General features: G+C 45.1%; 1 protein-coding gene across 7 annotated transcripts in view; it reads left to right on the forward strand.

Moving 5' to 3' along the window:
• The first annotated feature begins 1,347 nt into the window (after positions 1-1,347).
• CIT (citron rho-interacting serine/threonine kinase) overlaps positions 1,348-20,843 on the forward strand; it is a 164,229-nt gene continuing 144,733 nt past the window's right edge. For 6 of the 7 annotated variants that reach the window (XM_079763289.1, XM_079763293.1, XM_079763294.1 and 3 more), the window contains exons 1-5: positions 1,348-1,397; positions 2,110-2,222; positions 3,030-3,171; positions 10,082-10,257; positions 18,483-18,584. In XM_079763289.1, the coding sequence (XP_079619415.1) occupies positions 2,127-2,222; positions 3,030-3,171; positions 10,082-10,257; positions 18,483-18,584 (516 nt within the window). In that variant the 5' untranslated portion in view covers positions 1,348-1,397; positions 2,110-2,126. Of the gene's footprint in view, positions 1,398-1,653; positions 1,765-2,109; positions 2,223-3,029; positions 3,172-10,081; positions 10,258-18,482; positions 18,585-20,843 lie in introns of those variants that run through there. The other variant, XM_079763290.1, reaches the window with a different exon arrangement.

Below are 20,843 nucleotides of genomic sequence, written 5' to 3' on the forward strand. Positions count from 1 at the left end.
GAGTACAGAAAGGACCTAAAATTTTTTATATACACAAATAGAACATATATAAACACAATTGAATAATTATAAAATCTCTATTTTATTACCACCCAGGTTAAGAAATAGATCCTATCAGTACCCAGACACCCTGAAAGGCCCCCATCACAACTCCAGGTAACCACTGTCTGGCCTTTTGCGTTCTTATGGCTTTGCCACCCGTATATACATCCCTCCTTAAACAACATTGTTTTGTCAGCTTTTGACATTTATACTAATAAATCATACTTTATTGTTTTGCTTCCTTCATTCAACATTGTTTTGAGACCCATTATGTCATTGTGTGTAGTGTAGTTTATTCATTTTCATTGCTGTTTGAAATCAGTACAAATAAGAAATTATCCTTTCTACGGCTGATGGATATTTGGCTAGCTTCCAGTTCTTTTGGCCATTACACCACTCAATATTATTTGTACATTCTTGTACATGTCTCCTGGTGTACACAATTAGGAGTTTCTCTAAGATATATGTCCAGGAGTGAGTTGTAGACTGTGCATATATTCAATTTTAGCAAATAGTGCCAAGACTGTACTAATTTACACTCCCATCAGCTATTTATGAATGTATGTAGAGCCTCTTCTTTGAAACAGTTAGACCCCCCCCCCCAACACATCTGCATGTTATTGTGTCTTCCTGTGGCTTTATTTATTTATTTTTATGTGTGATTATCAATGAGGTTGAGCACCTTATCATACGTTTGTTGGACATTTGGATTTCCTCCTTAGTGAAGTGCCTGTTTAAGTATCTTGCCTTTTATTTTAAAATATCATTTCAGACAGTCTCAATACCTGCACCTACTCACTGCAGGACAATTAGACCCAAGATGCTGTCACCGAGGCAGGTGGAAGTTCAAACTCAAAACTTTGGCTACCTTAGCTGAGGCAGAGAACCAGTTGATTTACCAAAGTAACAAGTACTTCGACTTTAGCTAAGATTGAGAAACAAGACCAGGCGGCGGCCTGGCTGCCTTCCTCCTCGCTGGTGGCCTTGAAAGCAGGAGACGCCGCCCTGGCGACTTCCCCAGGGATCCTAGACACCAACGGGGCGTCTGTCAACACTGCATCCAGCTTAACCGCCAATTTCAAACTTCCTAGACCGGCCCTGCCGGGTTAGTCCTTCCCCGATTCCCATTGGCCACCAGTCAAAGGAAGGAACAATTTGATTGGCTCCCCTTTACACTTACTCCGTCCCTTTAAGGACCTGGGCGGGGCCTGGATGATACGCAGATGTCCATCATAGATAGGGGTACTCTGATTGGTCCAAACACGGTTGGGACCCACCCATCCGTCCCCGTGTTCAAACGCGACGGCGGGAGGCAGGCGGCGGAGCTCAGTGCTGACGGGCGGGGTCCTCTGAGCGTGAGTCTGAGCCCCCCTCAGCCCAATTCTTCCCACCCCACTCCCAACACAGCGGAAGGGCCCCCTTCACCCACGCCAATCCCACTTCGCCTCCCGCAGCGGGGAGGGCGGCGGTCCCGCCCTCAGGGCTGCGGGGGTCGGGGGGTCGGCGGGCGGGGTCCGGAGGTTCAGGCTGGCGGTGCGCGCGCCGCTTCCACGGGAGCCGAAGGGTCTGCTGGGGGCGGAGCGGTGCCCGGGGCCGGAGGAATTGGTCCCATGGCCTTCTGCCCTGCCTCCTGTCAGCATTACGTGCGTTCTTCTGTCTAGTGGAGTCCGGCTGCAACTTACTACCTGTGTGACCTTAACTTTTCAGTGTCTTCACACCCCGGTATCCATCCATCACCTGCTACCTCGGCCTCTTTCACTCTGCGCTAGCCCCTCCGGTCTTCCCGCCATCATTAGAGAAGGCCAGGGCCTGCCTCAGAACCTTAGTTGAGCCCTGGCTGGGCCCTCTGCCTGGGGTACTTTTCCTTCTCCAGTGGTCACAAGGCTTGCGTACAGTGGATAGAAAACTGGTTTTTATTCGCCCTCACCAGACTGAGTATCCCAAGGCCCGTGTGTGGTGGCCGACCTTCACCTCCCTATCCCTGATACCTTGAGGAAGATCAGGATCCTTCAGCCCTTCCTTCTCACATTGTCAGCGCACACTTGACCTTCTCCTTTCTCCCCTCAGCACCGGCGGGCGGGGAGATGTTGAAATTCAAGTATGGAGCACGGAATCCGCTGGACACTGGTGCTGCTGAGCCCATTGCCACTCGGGCCTCCAGGCTGAATCTTTTCTTCCAGGTACCAGGCTGCCAACTCGGCTCACCTGAGTTTGTTTCCTTGTCACTCATCTTTGTGTTTATCACAATATTGAGACCAACCTAGGAGAAATATCCCATTCTCATGCAGCTGCAGCTCGAAGTCAGCAGGCAGAGGTATGGGGCAATGCTGCTAGATCTGCCAGTGTTTTAAGAGAAGCCAGAAATCTCCCCTTCTCCCACCTTTTGGTAAAATCTGATTTTTCAATATTGGCAGATAATTCAAATTATTTTACATACCACAGGCCAAACAAAACATGTCTGTGGGCTAGATACAGTCTGCGGGCTAAATACAGTCTGCCAGTTTGCAACTGTTGCTCTAGATCAGGAATAAATTCAGCTTTAGAATAGTCACTCCCTTCATCGCACTCTAGATTGTTTGAGTGAATTAAAGACACTAAAGTTATATTAATAAACCTCTGGGCAGTCATTGTTTCCTCTTGTAGAGACATGGAGACGTGTCCGGACCAGCAGGGTCCAGAATAAATGTTCCTGTGAGCCTCAGACCGTTAGGAAAGAAGGGCCTTTTCTAATTAATGGCGTTCATGTGAAGTTTTTCTTCCCGGATGCTGGTGAAAGAAACCCACAGTAATGGAATCGTACAAGTGATAACTTAATGACTGTCAATTGATGTCTCTTTAAAGAATGAAGCCACAGAATTGGGCTGTTAGCATGTGTCGTGAGCAGTTAGTCAAGTTGGTGGCTTGTAATTTACTCTGTGTGGATGGATGTTATTGATCAAAGCTTTTCATTATTGACAGTGTCTCCATCTGCTGTTTGCTGTTTTTAGGGGAAACCACCCTTGATGACTCAACAGCAGCTGTCTTCTCTTTCCCGAGAAGGGATATTAGATGCCCTCTTTGTTCTCTTTGAAGAATGCAGTCAGCCTGCTCTGATGAAGATTAAGCACGTGAGCAACTTCGTCCGGAAGTGTAAGTTGGGAGAACTGTTTCTTGAAAACTGTCCCCCTGGAGAAACCTGGAAGGATGCCAGAGGCAGAATGAGTCAGTGGTTGCTGACAGCGGGTACGAATTCTGCTCTTAGACGGACCCCTTTTCAAGGTCAGGTTCCACCTGTGGTAGCTGGGAGACCGGATAAGTCAGGCCTCTTGGTTGCAAGTGACAGAAACTCATTTCAAACTAGCTTAGGCCAGTAAGTGAGAAATCCAAGGGTGGGTCAAACTTTAGGCATGGCTAGTTCCAGGGACTTAAATATTGTCCTCTGGCCTAGTCCTCCACTTACTCAGGGTGGACTTCTCCATTAGGCATAGTGGGCACAATGCTTAAGTCCCACAATATTTAATTTTAATAAGTTTAATTTATTTTAACTTAATTTATTTTAAAGTCATAAGGAAAATATATATATTAGAAATAATGTATAATGGTTCTGGATTATGATTATATTCATTATACCACTGCTCATAAAATATATATAATTTTTAATTTTATTTATTTATTTATTTTATTTTTAATGGGGGAAGGGGCTGATGAAAGCAAAAGAGCCTAAGGGCCTAAGTTGGCCCTGCCCACACCCTGTTCTTGACTTTGCTTGACTTGGGGAAGTTGGCTGCTGGTCCCTAGTCTTTTTCGACCAGTGGTGATTTTGCCCACAGGGACACTGGGCAATGTCTGGGGACATTTGTGATTGTCAAAACTGCGGGGGAGATTGCTACTGGCATCTAAACAGCCTATAATGCACAGCACAGTTCTCCACAACATGGAATTATCGGGCTGGAAATGTCAATTGTGCCAAGTTTTGGAAACCCTGCCTTATATGACTTTGCAGTATAACTACCTACCCTAAACTTCAGTGGTCTCAAATGATGATCATTGTATTACCTTCCATGATTCTGTGGGTTGACTGGGCTCAGCTGAGGATTCCTCCTCTCTATGTGATGTTGGCCAAGATTTCAGGCACCAGGGACTCTCCTGGTCTGGAATGTCCAGATGGCTCACCCAATGCTGACATGTTGACTAGAAGGCTGGGCTCACCTGGGGCTCTGGGGTGACTGGGCTTTTTCTCCTGAAGTCTCAGGGTTTTCATGCTCTCCACGGCTCCTCTATGTGGTCTCTTCCTCAGGGGGTCAGCCAACTACAGCCTGGGATGCCTGTTTTCTAAATAAAGTTTTACTGGAACACAGCTACTCATTTGTTTAGGCATTGTCTGTGGCTGCTTTCACATTACAGTGGCATTTGAGTAGTGGTGACTGAGACCTTGAAAGGCCTACAAAGCCTAAAAGCCTGAAGTATTTACCATCTGGTCCTTTAAGGAAAAGCTTGCTGACCCCTGATCTGCATGGTGGGTCTCTAGCAGAGATGTCTGGACTTCCTACATGGTAGCTCGAGGTTTCCAAAAGCATGAAAGTAGAAGTGGCCAGCCTCCTTAGGGTGAAGGCCCAGAAGGGGCCTAGGATCTATTTGGCTGCATTCTGTTGTTTGAAGTGTGTCATAGGGCGGCCCAGGTTCCACATGCCAGGAGCTGCACAAGGGCATGAATTCCAGGGGACATGGGTCACTGGGCATCACCTTCAGAGACTGGCTATCATACCCTGCTATCATACCTTTATCTTTCACTATGTACTAGTATATTAATACAATGGCAGGGAAGATTCTAATCAGCTCTGCTTTGGGTCGTTTGCCCCCCTCTTGACCGGTCACTGTGATTGGCCTCATCTGGGTACTGTGATTGGCCTCATCTGGGTGCCTCGGGGTTCAGGGCACCGTGATTACCAGGACCTCATGGAATGGGGGATGTGCAAGTACCAGAGGAGCTGGGAGTTCTGAATAGATAAAATCAGTGTATGGGCCCTAGCCGGTTTGGCCAGTGGATGGAGCATTGGCCTGTGGACTGAAGGTGTCCTGCGTTGCAGGAGGCAGCCGATCAATGATTCTCTCTCATCATTGATGTTTCTATCTCTCTCTCCCTCTCCCTTCCTCTCTGAAATCAATAAAAATGTATTTTTAAAAAAAAATCAGTATATGTTCAGTACAGTGACTTTAGGTATTTATGTATGAACCTTGTCTGTCCTCAGTTTCCTCATCTGCAAAATGGGGAAAATGTATATCTAATAAGGCTGTGTGGGGATTGAATGATCAGGTTTATCATGTTGCCTGGTACATAGAGACACTCAATAAATGTTTCCCAATAACGATAGTCATAAACCTCCACCGATGTTTAATATATATTTAACTTTAAAATGTACTTGGGGTGTTTGCTCATTATTCTGTATTTGTTTGAATAAACTCCCACCTTATTTTCTTGCATATTTAAATTCTCAAATAGGGAGTGGAGGGGAAGGGAAATTATGTGACAGACGAATTTACCACTTACCGAGCCACGCAGGGGCACCTTCATTAGGCTGGAGATTGCTCTCTGGTTACTTTAAAGCAGTGGCTCTTCTCAACTCATTCCGTAATCAGGGGGCTAGGCTTAGTGAAATGTAGATTCTTCTAATGGAATTCTCTTTCAGGGAACTGTTTCATATTGTTGAAGAGGCTTCCTGGAGAGTATAGTTGAGAGGCTATGATTGAAAAAGGATGATTGCGTTAGTGTTTTTTTATTTTCTTCCCTTTTGAGTTTCTGTTTCAGAATGTAAGCTTCAGTTTCCCATGGGAAGAAAGGTCCAACAGCTGTTATTGCCCAAGTTTCTTGAATCTTGTCATAGAGATAGAGATTTTCTCTGGGAACTATTGAAGGAAACGAGACAAAGTATACCCCTATAAACTAAAGTGTTGCCCCTAGCATGGACCAAGGGAGGGCAGAGAACTAGCATTTGGGATAGGGATGGAATTTTTGTTTCTTAATTACTATTCTATCCCCAGTGTCTGACACATAGTAGGTGCTCAGTAAATATTGGTTGACTGACTATGATGCTAATGAACAAAATAAGTGGCCAAACCTTAAATATAGTGTCTCATAATTTGTGTAAAAAATAAACAGCAAGGGTGATATTAAAACACACATAGAAAAGTGTTCATAATTGCCAAAGTTGGGAATTGGTGAGTTGATAGTAGCTGAAATTCTACCCTCTTATATTTGTGGACAAATTATAACTTGAAGAAGTTTTTTTTCCCCCAATAGTAAACATAATACAAAATTAAATATAAAAGATCAAAGAGAAAAATCCTTCAAAATCTTGCCTGCCTGAGATAACCACTATTAATAGTTTGGTGTATAGTATTGCAATGTTTTTGTCCTTATAAAATATTATAGCAATTATCAAACACATCGAAAGAGAAAGAGAGTAGTTTTATGAATTCCTCTGCCCCAGTCAATTAGCTTTAGCATCTGTCAGCCCTTTCCATGCATGTTCTAACATTACTTGTGTTTAATTTTACACAAAAAGAATAGTATGTGTTAAATTAGAAAGTGAAACATGAGCGTTTATTTGAGATCAATAAGAACAGTTGTTTGGTAATCACTGGTTCAGGCAAAGCCCAAATAGTGTTCCGATGAGGAGCAATGGGTATTTAGGAGGAAGGGAAGGGGCAGGATGAAATCAACAGAAGGAAGGCATTTCTGTTGGTGCAGATAGCATAACATAGCGATGTTCATTATAAATCATATTTAAAATTTCAGTCCAGTAGTCATAATAACTGCTTTTTTTGTTACTTTGGAAAACAGTTCTTTGGGACACAAGGTTGCTTAAGCCCAGTCCAAATGTTGTTTGCTCTGTTTTAACTTTCCAAAGATTTGAGACAGAAGCGGTGTAAGACAGTTCCTCTGGCTTGGCGGCTCCGGTCCATTTTAAAGTGGTTCCGCTTGTATTATTGTTCACATATGTGTATAATGTCTTGCCACTAGCTTTGCTCACTTAGCAGCATATTTACTCAACAAATATTTATGGAGCATTGGCTACGTGCCAGATTCCCTTTTAGGTTTACAATAGTGACCAAAACAGACAAACTCCCCCCCATATATTCTAGTGGAGGTTGAACTTTACCTCATTCTTTTGAACAATGGCCTAATATTCTTTTATGTGGGTGGACTTTCCCGTTGATGGACCTTTAGGTTGTTTGTAATTATTTTTCTGTTACAAGCGTGCTCATTACGTTTTCATATGTATCTTCTGCGAGCACATGTGCTGGTGTTTCTGTGAAGCACTTTGAGTTCCTAGAAGTTGAAATGTTGGATTACTAAGTCTCAGAGAAAAAGCTGTGCATTCAGCGGTGCTGGCTTTTGCTTTCTGGGTGCAAATGTTTATCTGACAAGACCATCCTTTGTCTGCATTCTATTACAGTGCTTCCGGTCTCTATCTCCACTTCAGAAGTCAGCACCCACTGGGCTCTTACATGCTATATCCATGTGCAGGGGTGAAGGGTAATATGGTCTTGGAGATACAGAAGCTGCTAATTTGGAGAGAAATTGTGAAGATTTATTTTTTTTAAATAGTCGTAGACTTGAGTTTAGGGTCTCACCTGTTCACCTTAACAATCCAAAGCATTTGAAAAAAGATACTGAGATTTGGAATGATTTTTTAGAATTCTGAGAGTATCATGGTGGTTTTGCCTGTAAGCGGTTTGCCTGCTCGTGTGATTGAGATGTCTGGTGGTTGGCAGTGACAGACCCAAAATTAATAAGTTGGACAAATGCTGTAAGCAAATTGTGGGCTCAAGGCCTAACAGAGAATCAAGAGAGATTGGCCTTGTGTGGGAGCAGTAATGAAATCGGGTTCAACCCAGAGAGTTGCAAGCCAGCGTATTTGGGAAATTATAATTCAAAACTCAAATGCTTGATCTGAAAGAAACTTGGAAAGGGACAGGGAAGAAAGATGGGGTTGGCACTGTGATGTCAGGGTAAAAGGAAAATGCCGTTCAGCTTTCAATTTTGCTTCTGCAATGATTTCTCTGTGTAGGCGCTCTAGATTTTTTAAAAAAAAAATTTTTAATTTTTACAATGGTCATGATGAATTTATGGGGATCTACCTACCACTCTTGCCTGATTCCTCAAGGGACGGAAGGAAGGTGTTTTCAGGATGACTGGCTAATGTGAGAGGTGGGTCTGTGGTGGGTAAACACTCAGTGCAACAGAGTTCATCGTAAGTGCCTTTGATACAAAGGAATTAAATTCCAGCCATGCAACAAAGAAAGGGGGTGGTGACAGCAGTTACAGTTGCATTGGCTAATTCATCAATATGCCACTCTGTGAATGTGGGTATGAAATGGCTTTTCCTTTTGTTGGACTCAGTCCCTGTCATGGTCTGAACAATCTGCTGAGCTGATCCTAACTCTAGAAATCTATCTTCCAATTTTGTCCGTGGCCAACCTACGGAAATGGCGATCTGTTCCAGTGCCCGGAGGACTCCAGTGTCCCTCTGGGATTGCAAGACAGCCTCTTGGTCTTCAAGGTGGCACTGTCTGAGGGATTCTCCAGGGTAATTTGGATTATGTGTTTTCCTTGTCTTCCTTTGGAGTGGACCCCTGTATATGGTGCAGTTTCCCTATAATGTGCAGAACTGAATTAATTTTTCAGTCAGTCCCAGCTGCTCCCCTCCATTCTTGCAGGTCATTAGAGTTGCTGCATATTCAGAGATGCTCCAGCCTAGTGTTCTTTCAGTGTTAAAAAAAAAAGTATGTTAGATTCCAAACCTGCCATCCATTTATTTAGTCCATATTCATACATCGAAGATCTCTGACTGAATGTTTATGTCCCGCCCAGTTTACCATGTTGAGCCTGTGACCCTCAATGGGATGGTATTTGGAGGTGGGGCCTTTGGAGGTACTTAGATTGAGATGAGATCACGAGGATGGGGCTTCCAAGAAGGGATTAGTGTTCTTATAAGAAGAGAAAGAGAACTAGAGCTGCCTTTCTCTTTGTCATGTGAGGACGGAGTGAAGAGGTGGCTGCCTATAAGCCAGGAATTGGGCCCCCACCGGGAACTGAATATGCCAGTATCTTGATCTTGGATTTCCCAGCCTTCAGCGTGATGAGAAATAAATGCCTGTTGTTCAAACAAATATCTATGGTATTTGTTATAGCAGCCCAAGCAAACTAAGACACCAACAGAAAGATTGTACTAGGACAGTGGTCGGCAAACCGCGGCTCGTGAGCCACATGCGGCTCTTTGGCCCCTTGAGTGTGGCTCTTCCACAAAATACCACGGCCTGGGCGAGTCTATTTTGAAGAAGTGGCGTTAGAAGAAGTTTAAGTTTAAAAAATTTGGCTCTCAAAAGAAATTTCAATCGTTGTACTGTTGATATTTGGCTCTGTTGACTAATGAGTTTGCCGACCACTGTACTAGGAAAAGGAGTAAGACCATACATTAAGAAAAAGACAGCTGCAATCCTCCCAGATCTGTGACATGTCAAGTTTGTTTTGTGTTGTTTTTTGGTAGCACTGCCACATATTAAGGCAAGGAAGGCATTACTATTACTGACACAATCCATGGGCGATAAAATGGGCTACTGAGAAAACTGAGCAGAGAGCACGTCAGAATGGATGGTCCGGAAACGAACTCCAACATTGCTTGAGATGGGAGTCATGTTGCTTGCGTCCATTGTAAAATTGACCTAAATGCGGACAAGTGTTTTTGACCAAACACTGCCCTGCAGCCTTGGAGAGGAGGAAGGAAAGCTTGATCTGTTCTTCCCCTATTTCCTAAGTCTACAGGATGCAAATTATAGCTGCCATGGAAACTGTGCTTTGGAATTTCTGGAGCCCTTAATTTTAACATATAAAAACACTTTTGTGCTGATTTTATAATTATTCATGATGATGAAAAGTGACTAAATGTCTTTGACAGTGAGGGAGGACATAAGAACACTTTTTCTTTTCTGGCTTTCATAAAGATGCAGGTCTTCGAAGCTCTTTATTTACCTGGGAGTCATTCTTCTATGTTTGCAGATTCCAGCACCATCACTGAGTTGCAGGAGCTCCGGCCTTCTGCGAAGGACTTCGAAGTCAGAAGCCTGGTGGGTTGTGGACACTTTGCCGAAGTGCAGGTGGTAAGAGAGAGAGCCACCGGGGACATCTATGCCATGAAAGTGATGAAGAAGAAGGCCGTGTTGGCCCAGGAGCAGGTAGGAGCATTTTAGCATCACACCCTTTCCCCTCTCTGTACCAGAATGTTCGTTGCAGAGATGTTAATCTGCTGAATTGACATCTGGGATCCAGCACATTTTCCTCTGTGACTCTAGTTAATTGCAGCTGCATGGGCAGACAGGTCTCTCATGTCCTTAGCTCTTTTTCTTGAACTGATCTTGACTCATTTTGAAGGCTCACAAACTCCCCTGGATTTCTTTATCATGTTTTTATAGTTGTGTGTGTTATTCAGAACCAACTTGGCCTTTTAATTAATGAGTTTAAGGTCTTTCCTGACTGTCAGCTGGGGATTTAGAGATATGCATATTATGAGGTGAGTCAGCATTTGCTTTTGTGCACATTTTATATATTTGTGCTGTGGGCATGTATATTTGATTTTAAAAAACACGCCTCTAAAGAAATGAAATAAAATTCTTATGTGGCTAGGGAGTTGCTTGTTTGAGAGCAGGTAAGAAGGTATCTCAATGGCTATGGTATTTTTCTTTCTTTTAAACAAGCCTGATGCTCCAGACATATTGATTCCTTTGCTGTGTTTCTGGAGAGACGGCCATCAGCCTTGGAGTTCAGAGAGTAATTTATTAGTTACAGACGTTCGAGTGCACATCATGTGTCTGATAATGTATCTGGCTCGTGGGAAGCCTGCACAAGGAAGTGAAGCTTCATGGCTGTTGGTTTCAGGGTTTAAATTAAAACAACCTTGGAAAGCAGAGGAAAAATGCAAATATATAAAGCAGGCGCTTACCAGCTAAAACAGCTAAAGCGTTGCAGGAGGGAGAGCAGTTAGCAAATCCTTGAACGATGGAGTGAGGAGAGATGGGAGCCAGGGGCAGTCAGGGGATGTTCGATGCTGCGGGTTCTGGGCAGAGAGAAGTGACGAGAATGTGCCCGGTGTGGCGTGAGTGACTTTCTGGAGACTTGAGTACAGGATTGCTATATGCAGATGTGGTTTGTATTTTTAGTTTTTTTTTTAATGGTTTAGAATAGACTGGGAATGGGAAGAAATGAGGACATTTGGGTGGGATGGGATGGGGGTAACTGATGGGAAACCTCAAGAACCTTTTCTTTTATTGTGGCAAAATATATATAACATAAAATGTATCATTTTAACCATTTTAAAGATCAATTCATTGGTATTAGTGCCTTCGCAGTGTTGTGTAACCACAGCCATTTCTAGAACTTTTTCACATCCCAAACAGAAATGGTAACTCCCCATTTCCCCCTAAACCAGTTTTTGGAATGGCAGTTTAATCTGTGAGACAGCTGGGGATCATTTAGGCTTTTGGAAGGAGGAGGTTGGGATGAGAGTCTCAGGACCTCAGTGACTTTGTGTGGCCTCCAGTCAAAGGAGCAGCGGAGGACAGGATGCTGCTTGTTCGAGTCCAAGGGTGATGTAGCCCGTGTTTAGGAATGCAGTGTGAGCAACTACCCAGAAAGGAACAATGCAGGGTGGGGCAGATCGTCTGGCAGAGGTGTGAAAGATGCTCACCTGGCCTCCTAGCACCTACGTACCATCTATCCCCAGTAAACACTTCCTGAGCACCTGTTGTGTTTGGAGTGTTTCTAGGTCCTTGGGAAGAGGCATTAGACGTAGTCCCGACCTCGCGATGCTTACCTCGTAGATGGAAATAGTACATGCAAAGGCAGAGTAAACCAGCATCCCACACTGCTGTTCAGATAGCGTGCCTTCCTCCCGGTGAATGACTCGTGATGACCCCTGTGAGGTATGGGTGGGAGGTTTCTAAAATCATCCACATGTTGAAGTTGCCCATCCATTCCTTAAGAGGGTGACTTTAAGAAAAGCAGGGTCCTTAGCTGAGCCATGCTGAGGCTTTGGAATTTAAGGGCATTAGAAGAGAGACGCCAGCACCAGGAGTGAGTGAAGAGAAATGCCAGAGAGGAGGAGGTAGGGAGAGGTAGTGTCCTGCAGACAAGACCTGTCGCCTAGGAGCGGCCGTCCACCCAGCCAGAGCTCAGTGAGAAGTGGAAGAGGTCCTCAGAGACAGTTTATTTTAAATTAACAATGATACACTGTTACCATCTAATCCTCACACCCCCATTCAAGTGTCACTAGTGGTCCCATGGTCTTTTGGAACAAAAGGATCCACTCCAGGACCACACCTGGCCTTTAGTTATCCTGTCTTTTTAGTTTTTTTCCAATCTGGAACAATTCCTTAATTTTTCCTGGACTTTCATGACCTTGATAATTCTAAAGACTACAGGCCAGTTATTTTGTGAAATTTGTATTTGTCTGATGTTACTCATGTTTGGATTCAGGTTAGAGATCTTTGGCAGGAACATCACAGTTGAGATGCTCTGTTCTTTTTATTGCATCCCAGCAGGTGGCTCTCAATTTCAATTGGTCACATTCATGATGATGTTCACTTTGGTATCTGCCGAGCTTCTTCACTCTAGTTACTTAAGTATCTTGTAGGAAGGTGCTTTCAAACTATCAAAATAGCCATTCCTCATAAAACTTTCAACTCACTCATTTATACTGTACGGACTTACATTTAACTGTTTAAGTCAGTAAGTTATGATCCATTACTGTTATTATATATTTTTATACTTAAATTGTCACCAGGTTGGCTCATGAGAATCTCTTTAGATTGGCTTTTTGTCCTTTTGACATATCCCCACCTTTGAGTACTGTCTAACTTTCTGGTACAAGGTTTTCAGGACCTTGTACTTTTACTTTGCCTGCTCCAGCCCTGCAACAGTCCTTTCATTGTAAAACTAGAGGCCCAGTGCACGGATTCGTGCACTGGTGGGGGGCATGACCTGCGGGGATCGGCCTGCTGTGGGAGCGCCGCTCAGCCGAGTGACTGTGGAATCGCCCTCTGAGCAGCTGCTGAATGAGGAAATTAGTCTGAGCTGATATTTTGGGGTAATGTCTTGGGTAAAGACGTGTTCCGTGTCCTGGAGGAACCTGGCGGAGAGCTTTGCACCCCAAAGCCACTTGGTGAATGTCTTTGATGTGTGATGCCAGGTTGGTGACACCATCGGGGATGTTTGGGGCAGCCGTGCTCCAGGATCCTCAGCCACCAGGACACCTCCCCGGGGGGTCCACAGTCATGTCCTCTCTTGCCATCTGCCTATGCCAGCTCCCTGTGCTTTTTCTTTTTTTTTTTTAAATAAATCTTTATTGTTCAGATTATTACAATTGTTTCTCCTTTTTCCCCCCATATCTCCCCATCACCCGGTTCCCTCCCCACCGTTGTCCTTATCCATAGGTGTATGATTTTTGTACAGTCTCTTCCCATACCCTCCACACAGACACCCCTTTCCCCCTGAGAATTATCAATCCACTCCCATTCTATGCCTCTGATTCTATTATGTTCACCAGTTTATTCTGTTCCTCAGATTTTTAATTCACTTGATTTTTAGAATCACTTGTTGATAGATATGTATTTGTTGTTCATAATTTTTATCTTTACTTTTTTCTTCTTTTTCCTCTTTTTAAAGAATACCTTTCAGCATTTCATATAATACTGGTTTGGTGGTGATGAACTCCTTTAGCTTTTTCTTATCTGTGAAGCTCTTTATCTGCCCTTCAATTCTGAATGATAACTTTGCTGGGTAGAGTAGTCTTGGTTGTCGGTTCTTGCTATTCATCACTTTGAATATTTCTTGCCATTCCCGTCTGGCCTGCATAGTTTCTGTTGAGAAATCAGCTGACAGTCGTATGGGTGCTCCCTTGTAGGTAACTAACTGTTTTTCTCTTGCTGCTTGTAAGATTCTCTCTTTGTCTTTTGCCCTTGGCATTTTAATTATGATGTGTCTTGGTGTGGTCCTCTTTGGATTCCTCTTGTTTGGGGTTCTGTGCCCTTCCTGAACTTGTAAGTCTATTTCTTTCACCAGGTGGGGGAAGTTTTCTGTCATTTCTTCAAATAGGTTTTCAGTATCTTGCTCTCTCTCTTCTGGCACCCCAAAAATTCGGATATGGTATGCTTAAAGCCATCCCGGAGGCTCCTTATGCTATCCTCACACTTTTGGATTCTTCTTTCTTTCCTCCTCTCTGGTTGGGTGTTTTTTTCTTCCTCATATTCCAGATCTTTGGTTTGACTCTTCGGGTGCGGTGGTCTACTCTGTATGTTCTTTATTTCAGACAGCGTATGCATAATTTCTGACTGGTCCTTTTCCATTTTTTTGGTATTCTCATTTAGGTCCTTGAAGGTCTCTTCAAGTTTCTCAGCGGTTTTTAGAAGATTCTTGAGTAACCTTATAAATATGGTTCTGAACACTGTGTTGTCCATTAGTTTGCTTTCATCTATCTCTCCTACTTGTGACATACTTCGATGTCTCCACATTTTAGCTGCCTCCCTGTGTTGATGTAGTGGCTTTGTGTCGTTGACCTATAGGGGCCGGTAGCTCAGCTTCCCCAATCACCCTAGGTGGTCGCTCTTGGTACTCCCCTTTGTGGGCTGAGTGGAAAGTTGGAAAGTCTTGGTGTAGTTAAAAGCCCTGATTGCTGTTGGTACACTGGGAGGAATTGACCTCCGGTCCAATTGGTTGTGAGGGCCTGCTGTGTCTATAACGGAAGAATTGCTGTGCTGGAGACACAGTAGGGCTTTGGTGCTCACTGAGTCTGCCTCTTGAATGTGTCCCTTATGAGAGTGGTTGAAATCTGGTGTTCTCCACACCGACAGAAAAGTCACTCTCACTCTCCGACCGATGGCCGAGAGTCCCATAGGCGTCTGGGTCCCCCGCGTGTCCCCAGAAACTGGAGTTCAGAGTGGTTGGGATTGTTGGTATCACTGGCGGGAATTGATCTCCAAGCCAGTTGGCTGTGAGGATCAGCAGTGTCTCCGCTGGGAGAGCTTCTGTGCTCAGCTTGGATGGGGCGGAGTCTCAGGGTGGCACAGACAAGCTTTGGTTTCCCGTCTGCTCTGCCCTAAGAGGGGCGGTTTCTCCCTGCCCGAATTAATGGCTGCGCACCTCTGAGAGAAGGCAGCTTTCAAGCCTCTCCCGCTGCCTAACAGACTAGTTTCTCCCCAGCTGAGGCTGGATTTCAGTGCAGACCGGAGGTTTTGTTTTTCTCCCGAACGAGAAATCCAGCCACTGGGAGGGCTGTGCTCAGCTTGGATGGGGCGGAGTCTCAGAATGGCGCAGACAAACTTGGTTTCCGTCCGCGCCGCCCTAAGAGGGTCAGTTTCTCCGTGCCCTAATCAATGGCTGCACGCCTCTGAGAGAAGGCAGCTTTTGAGCCTCGTCTGCTGCCAAACAGACCAGTTTCTCCCCGACCGCAGCTGGATTTCAGTGCAGTCGGGAGGTTTTGATTTTCTCCCAAACGAGAAAGCTAGCCATGCAGCGTCTGCTGCCCTCCCTCTCTGCGCGCTGTGAGCAAGCCTGCCGTGTATTCAGCCGCCTGCCCTTTCCGCGCTCACGGATCTCCGCACCTCCACAGCTCCTGAGGCTCAGCGTCCCCCTCTCTTTTTTTCTCTAGTTGTAGGTTTTCCACTCTGCCAGCTTTCCGGTGATTCTGGATGGTGTGCACTCTGTTTTCCAGTTGTAGTTTCAAAATTGTTGTGGTAGGCAACAGTTAGGTGTTTACCTTATGCCGCTCTCTTGGTTTCTTGCTAAACTCTTTATCTCCCTGTGCTTTTTCTAGAACACACCTTAGAGGGCCTGCATCAGCTGGTGGGGTCAGGCCAGAGTCTGAATTGTCTTAGGTATTTGATAGGTGTAGAGACTTGACCTCACCCTGGGCCTGCTTATCCCAGTTAGCCGAGTGGTGCTCCCACTGTGGGAGTGCACTGACCACCAGGGGACAGCTCCTGCATTGAGCGTCTGGCCCCGGTGGTCAGTGTGTGTCATAGTGACTGGTCGACCGGTCGTTCTGGTCGTTCTGCCATTCAGTGGCTGGGCTTTTATATATATTGACTGGAGGCCTGGTGCATGAAATTTGTGCATGGTGGGGGGGTGGCGATCGGGCCGATCAGGGCCATCTCGTCCAGTCCTGATCGGGGCCGGTCAGGGCTGGTGGCCAGGGAGGGACTGCGGGGGGTACTGTGGGAGGGCTCCAGGGTGTGTCTGGCCCTTTCTCGCCCAGTCCTGATTGGCTAGACCCCAGCAGCAAGCTAACCTACTGATCGGTTGACAGCTCGTTCGGACACTTAGCATATTAGGCTTTTATATACTAGTATATAGATTGTAATTCACGGCGCAGAATGCTCGGCACTCACTTCCCTCCAGCCCCTGGCCTTGGAGACCTCATGTCCTTCCAAGGCTCTGCTCACCCTCTTCAGCTGCCACGTGAAGTAAGTTGCATCGTGTGCGTGGAAACCCTTTGCAGGCTCCATGGGTGTGTCTTTACTTTGCTGCAGTTCCGATTACCCCAACATAAGGAGAGACACCCTCATTATCAGGTAACACCATCGTGGTAAGACCCCTGCTCAGCCTGCTGCAGAGGTTTTAAACAGGCCATGGGTCGCCCTAGATGATTTGGCTCAGTCAGTAGAGCCATGGCCTGTGGACTGAAGGGTCCTGGGTTCGATTCCAGTCAAGGGCACATTCCTGGGTTGCAGGCTCAATCCCCAGTAGGGGGCGTGCGGGAGGCAGCAGAGCGATAATCTCTCAGCAGTGATGTTTCTATCTCTCTCTCCCTCTGCTTTCCTCTCTGAAATCAATAAAAATATATTAACAAAAATAAAAATAAATAGGCCATGAATTAAATGTCACTGCTCTCCATCCACCCAGTCCTCTCATACCCTTTCTTGTCTTGCCCCTCACTCTCCCCACACACACACTCTGCTAGGGTCTGTAAAATGGGGTCAGGATTTCTACTTCAACCAAGAGCGACGCTTCCGCATGGCCCTCCTTCCCCGCCCCTCTCTGTCCCCAGTCCTGTGTGGTTTCTCCCTCCCTCCCCTCCATCCAACCTGGTGGGCCCTGCTCTGCCCCCTCCTCCTGCGGCCTCCTGTCTGCAGCCTCCCCCTTTCTCCGGGGGGCGGAGCTCCCCAAAGGCTGTGCGGGCCAGGGCTGTGCGGGCCATGCGGTGATGCAGAGCTGTGCTGGGTGAGCCCAGGCGGGGCCTCGAAGGAGAGCTGCGGAGGAGGGAGAAGGGGGGAGGGGGGAGGGACGTGGAGCCTGTCCTGTGGGAGAGGCACCGGGCTCCTCAGCTGCCCCCACCCAGCAGCTTTTCTAGGCCCCTACGTCACCCTCTGTCCCTCACTGCCTCCTGCTTCCTTTCAAGTTTTGGACTCGGTTTCTCTGATTCAGCCCTTCCCCCCTCTCTGTTGTGTCCCTGGGACCCTGAGGCCGCCCCTTGGCCTCAGGCAGGCGCGCCTGGCCTGCTCCCCCCCAACCCCATAATGGTGCTCCCCACTCTCCTAGAGTAGTTAGTGATACTTAACAATAAAAAGAAGCAGCTCTGAAGATTATAAATTGCACACTGAGAATGCCACAGGCTGTGGAGGGCTGCACAGTCCACAGCTCTTGGATCACGCGTAGCAGCGTCCCACACCACCCGGTCCCTCCTGGCTCCTGCCTCTGCTCGGGCCTGGGGCCAAACCCTGGGAGCTTCCTGATGGCTCTCACCTCACACCTCACTTTTTAGTCCAGCCCACCAGCGCCAGCAGCAAGTTAACCTGTCAGTTTGAGCATCTGCCCCCTGTTGGTCAGAGCACGTTATAGCGACTGGTCAAGCTGTCGAACTCCCAGCTGAACTCTGGTCAAGGGGACAATTTGTATATTAAGCTTTTGTTATATAGGATGTGCATCTAATCTACTGTCTTTGGTGCTGCCCTTCCCTTTGGTAGGCTCAGAGCATCCCTATATGTGGGTGCCTTCTTCACCCTGCATGGCTGTCGATACCATATATTGGACTGTCCCCACACATGTTTGCAGCCCTCCTCATCCTGCTTGCGCCTGGTATCCTGTTCTGGGCCACCATGCCTCTTTTTCTACCACCTGTCACTGATGCTCAGGAAGGGAAGGTGAAGAGAAAGAGAAAGAGAAAGTACTTAGATTTAAAGAAAGTGAGTTGACTTTAAAGAAAGACACTAAGTAAATAATTGGACAGATAATATACGGATCTAGCAAAAATTGTGAGCAAAGTAAGAAAATGGATGAGATTTGTGGGATGCTGGGTTAAATGATTTTTTTAAAACATCAATTTAAGCTTAAAGAGAGAGAAAAGGGCATTTTCCTCTTCCTCACATTTATTTTGTATTATAATTGTCTAAAAGATTTCTTTTTCCTCTAGGTTTCATTTTTTGAGGAAGAACGGAACATATTATCTCAGAGCACAAGTCCTTGGATCCCCCATTTACAGTATGCCTTTCAGGACAAAAAAAACCTTTATCTGGTGAGTATTTACATCTATCTGCAAGTAGCCCGGTGCACTGATACCGATGTCACAGTCATAGAACTGATGTGGTTCTTGCTCAGACAGTCCATGGCACTGCTCATTCACTCCCTTGCTTTTCTGACTTTCAGGTGTCTTCCTGTTCTTCTCACCCTAAAGATTGAGGGCTAGCCCATTTAGAAACAGCCCCACTTACTGTTGGGTAGTGTAACTATGACTTAAAGGTCAATAATGAGAAATCATTTATTTGGGAATAGTCTGGGATCACCTTTAATAGAGTCTTGCTTTAATTTTTTAATTGAGGTATAATTGATATATAATAATTATATTTCAGATGTATAATATTTTTTGATATTTGTGTATTTTGTGAAGTGATCACCACAATAAGTCTAGTTAACATCATTAAAAAAATTTTTTTTAATCCTCATCCGAGGACATGCTTAGAGATAGATAGATAGATAGATAGAGAGAAACATTGATCAGTTACCTTCCATACACTCCTTGACAGGGGATCAAACCTGCAACCCTGGTATGTGCTTTGACTGAGAATTGAACTGGCAACCTTTCGGATGATGCTCAACCAACTGAGCCTCTTCAGCTGGGAAAAAAAGTTTTAATTTTTTAAAATTGAGATAATTCATGATTATTATTAAGAAAATGCAATCACTGAAGAACTGTATGACATAGAAGGGAAAATGCTCTTTTTTTCTTTCTAGTCCATTTTCTAGTAGAACAAATATTAATGGTTATGCATGTTCTCTCTGATCCTTAACTATGCCTCATGGGAAAAGTATTTCTATGTCTATATTTATAACACATACATATAGTTTATTTTACAAAAAATGGTATATTACTCTCTGCTCTGCTCTTCACCTTGCTTTTTGCCTTTAAACGATTTGTCATGGACATCTTTCCAGATTAGTACATACAGATCTGCCTCATTCTTTGAATGGTGCCATCGGTATTTCTGATATACATGTAACATAAGTTGTAGAATGCTAAAATTCATTTCGGGGCCTTGTTTAGGTTCTCAGGGGTTTAGATTCTTAAAGTAAAAAAAAAAAAAGTGTATCCTAGAAACAATTTTTGTCTCTGAGTTAGCCCTTAAAACAAGACTGTATAGACTTTATAGAGGCTCATGTAAGAGAGAGATGGGCTTCTATTTATCTTGAAATTTCATGGGGCTTCTTTTTGGGGACTTGACTGCCTTTATTTCCAACCTGGAATAAACAGTTTATTTGCTTTGGTTTCATATTAGTTGAGAACCCATGCTGGTAGAGAAGCTGCCCCCCCCTCACCACCCCCCACCCCAGCCTTCTAAGCAAGGACATTCTCACAGACTGTGTTGGGAGACTGGCCTTGCATCAGCACATGCTCCTTCAAAATCAACACCACATCTGCTTGCTTATGGCCTGAAACTTCTTTTCCTTGAATAATGTCTGGGAAGCTTTTCTTCCTTGAGACCTGGGGCATGGAGCCCTGACCTTCACAAATGACCTTGATGTGTTTCTAGGTTCACTGATATCCTAGGATATTTGCTGCAAATGCAACAATTGCCTTGTGGTGTCTGTATCTTACAGAGTTCCTTATGTTTGGGGGTATTAACAGACTTCATGATTAGCCTGCAGAAAAGAAATTCCCTTGAAACCAGCAGGGGTTTGTTTGTTTGTTATTGTTGTTTTGGGTATTTTAATTAGAACTCTGCAAATGATTTAGAAGACCAGCTTGTGAGGATAAGCTTGATTTTCAAGGCAATACTGGCAGTCTTGGAACTAGGAAAGGCACTGATTTTTGGCAAAAGCCGAGTGCATAGTTTTCTGGTCTGCCTTGCACTGCTCTGTAAGCTCATATTTCTCTTCCTCTGGGTTGAAGAGCTCATCTTCTAGATATCCAATCTCATGCAGCTTCTTCTTAAAACTACGCATTGTTTAGGAGTGTCACACTATCAAGGCCAGCTTTGGTAGGGCGATGACAGATTCTGAGTGTTCTGTGTAACTCAGATGACAACTACTGGTCCAGACACATGTGGCAGCCACTCACTGCTCAGTTGCTTCAGGGAAATGGTGTCTGTGGTGGCCACTGAGGATGACCAGAGGGAACCCAGGAGTGACCATTGTCTTCTTTGTTTGGTTTTTTTTTTCTCATGGCTCAACAGTTTTCAAAGCATATCTTCAGGAAGTAATGTTTGGGCATTTTGAGAATTTTAAACTCTTTTGGTGTTCCCATTTTCATCCTTACCAGTTGGCTTTGTCACAATGG

The sequence above is a fragment of the Cnephaeus nilssonii genome, assembly GCF_951640355.1.
Source record: "Cnephaeus nilssonii genome assembly, chromosome: 22".
Taxonomy (NCBI): domain Eukaryota; kingdom Metazoa; phylum Chordata; class Mammalia; order Chiroptera; family Vespertilionidae; genus Cnephaeus; species Cnephaeus nilssonii.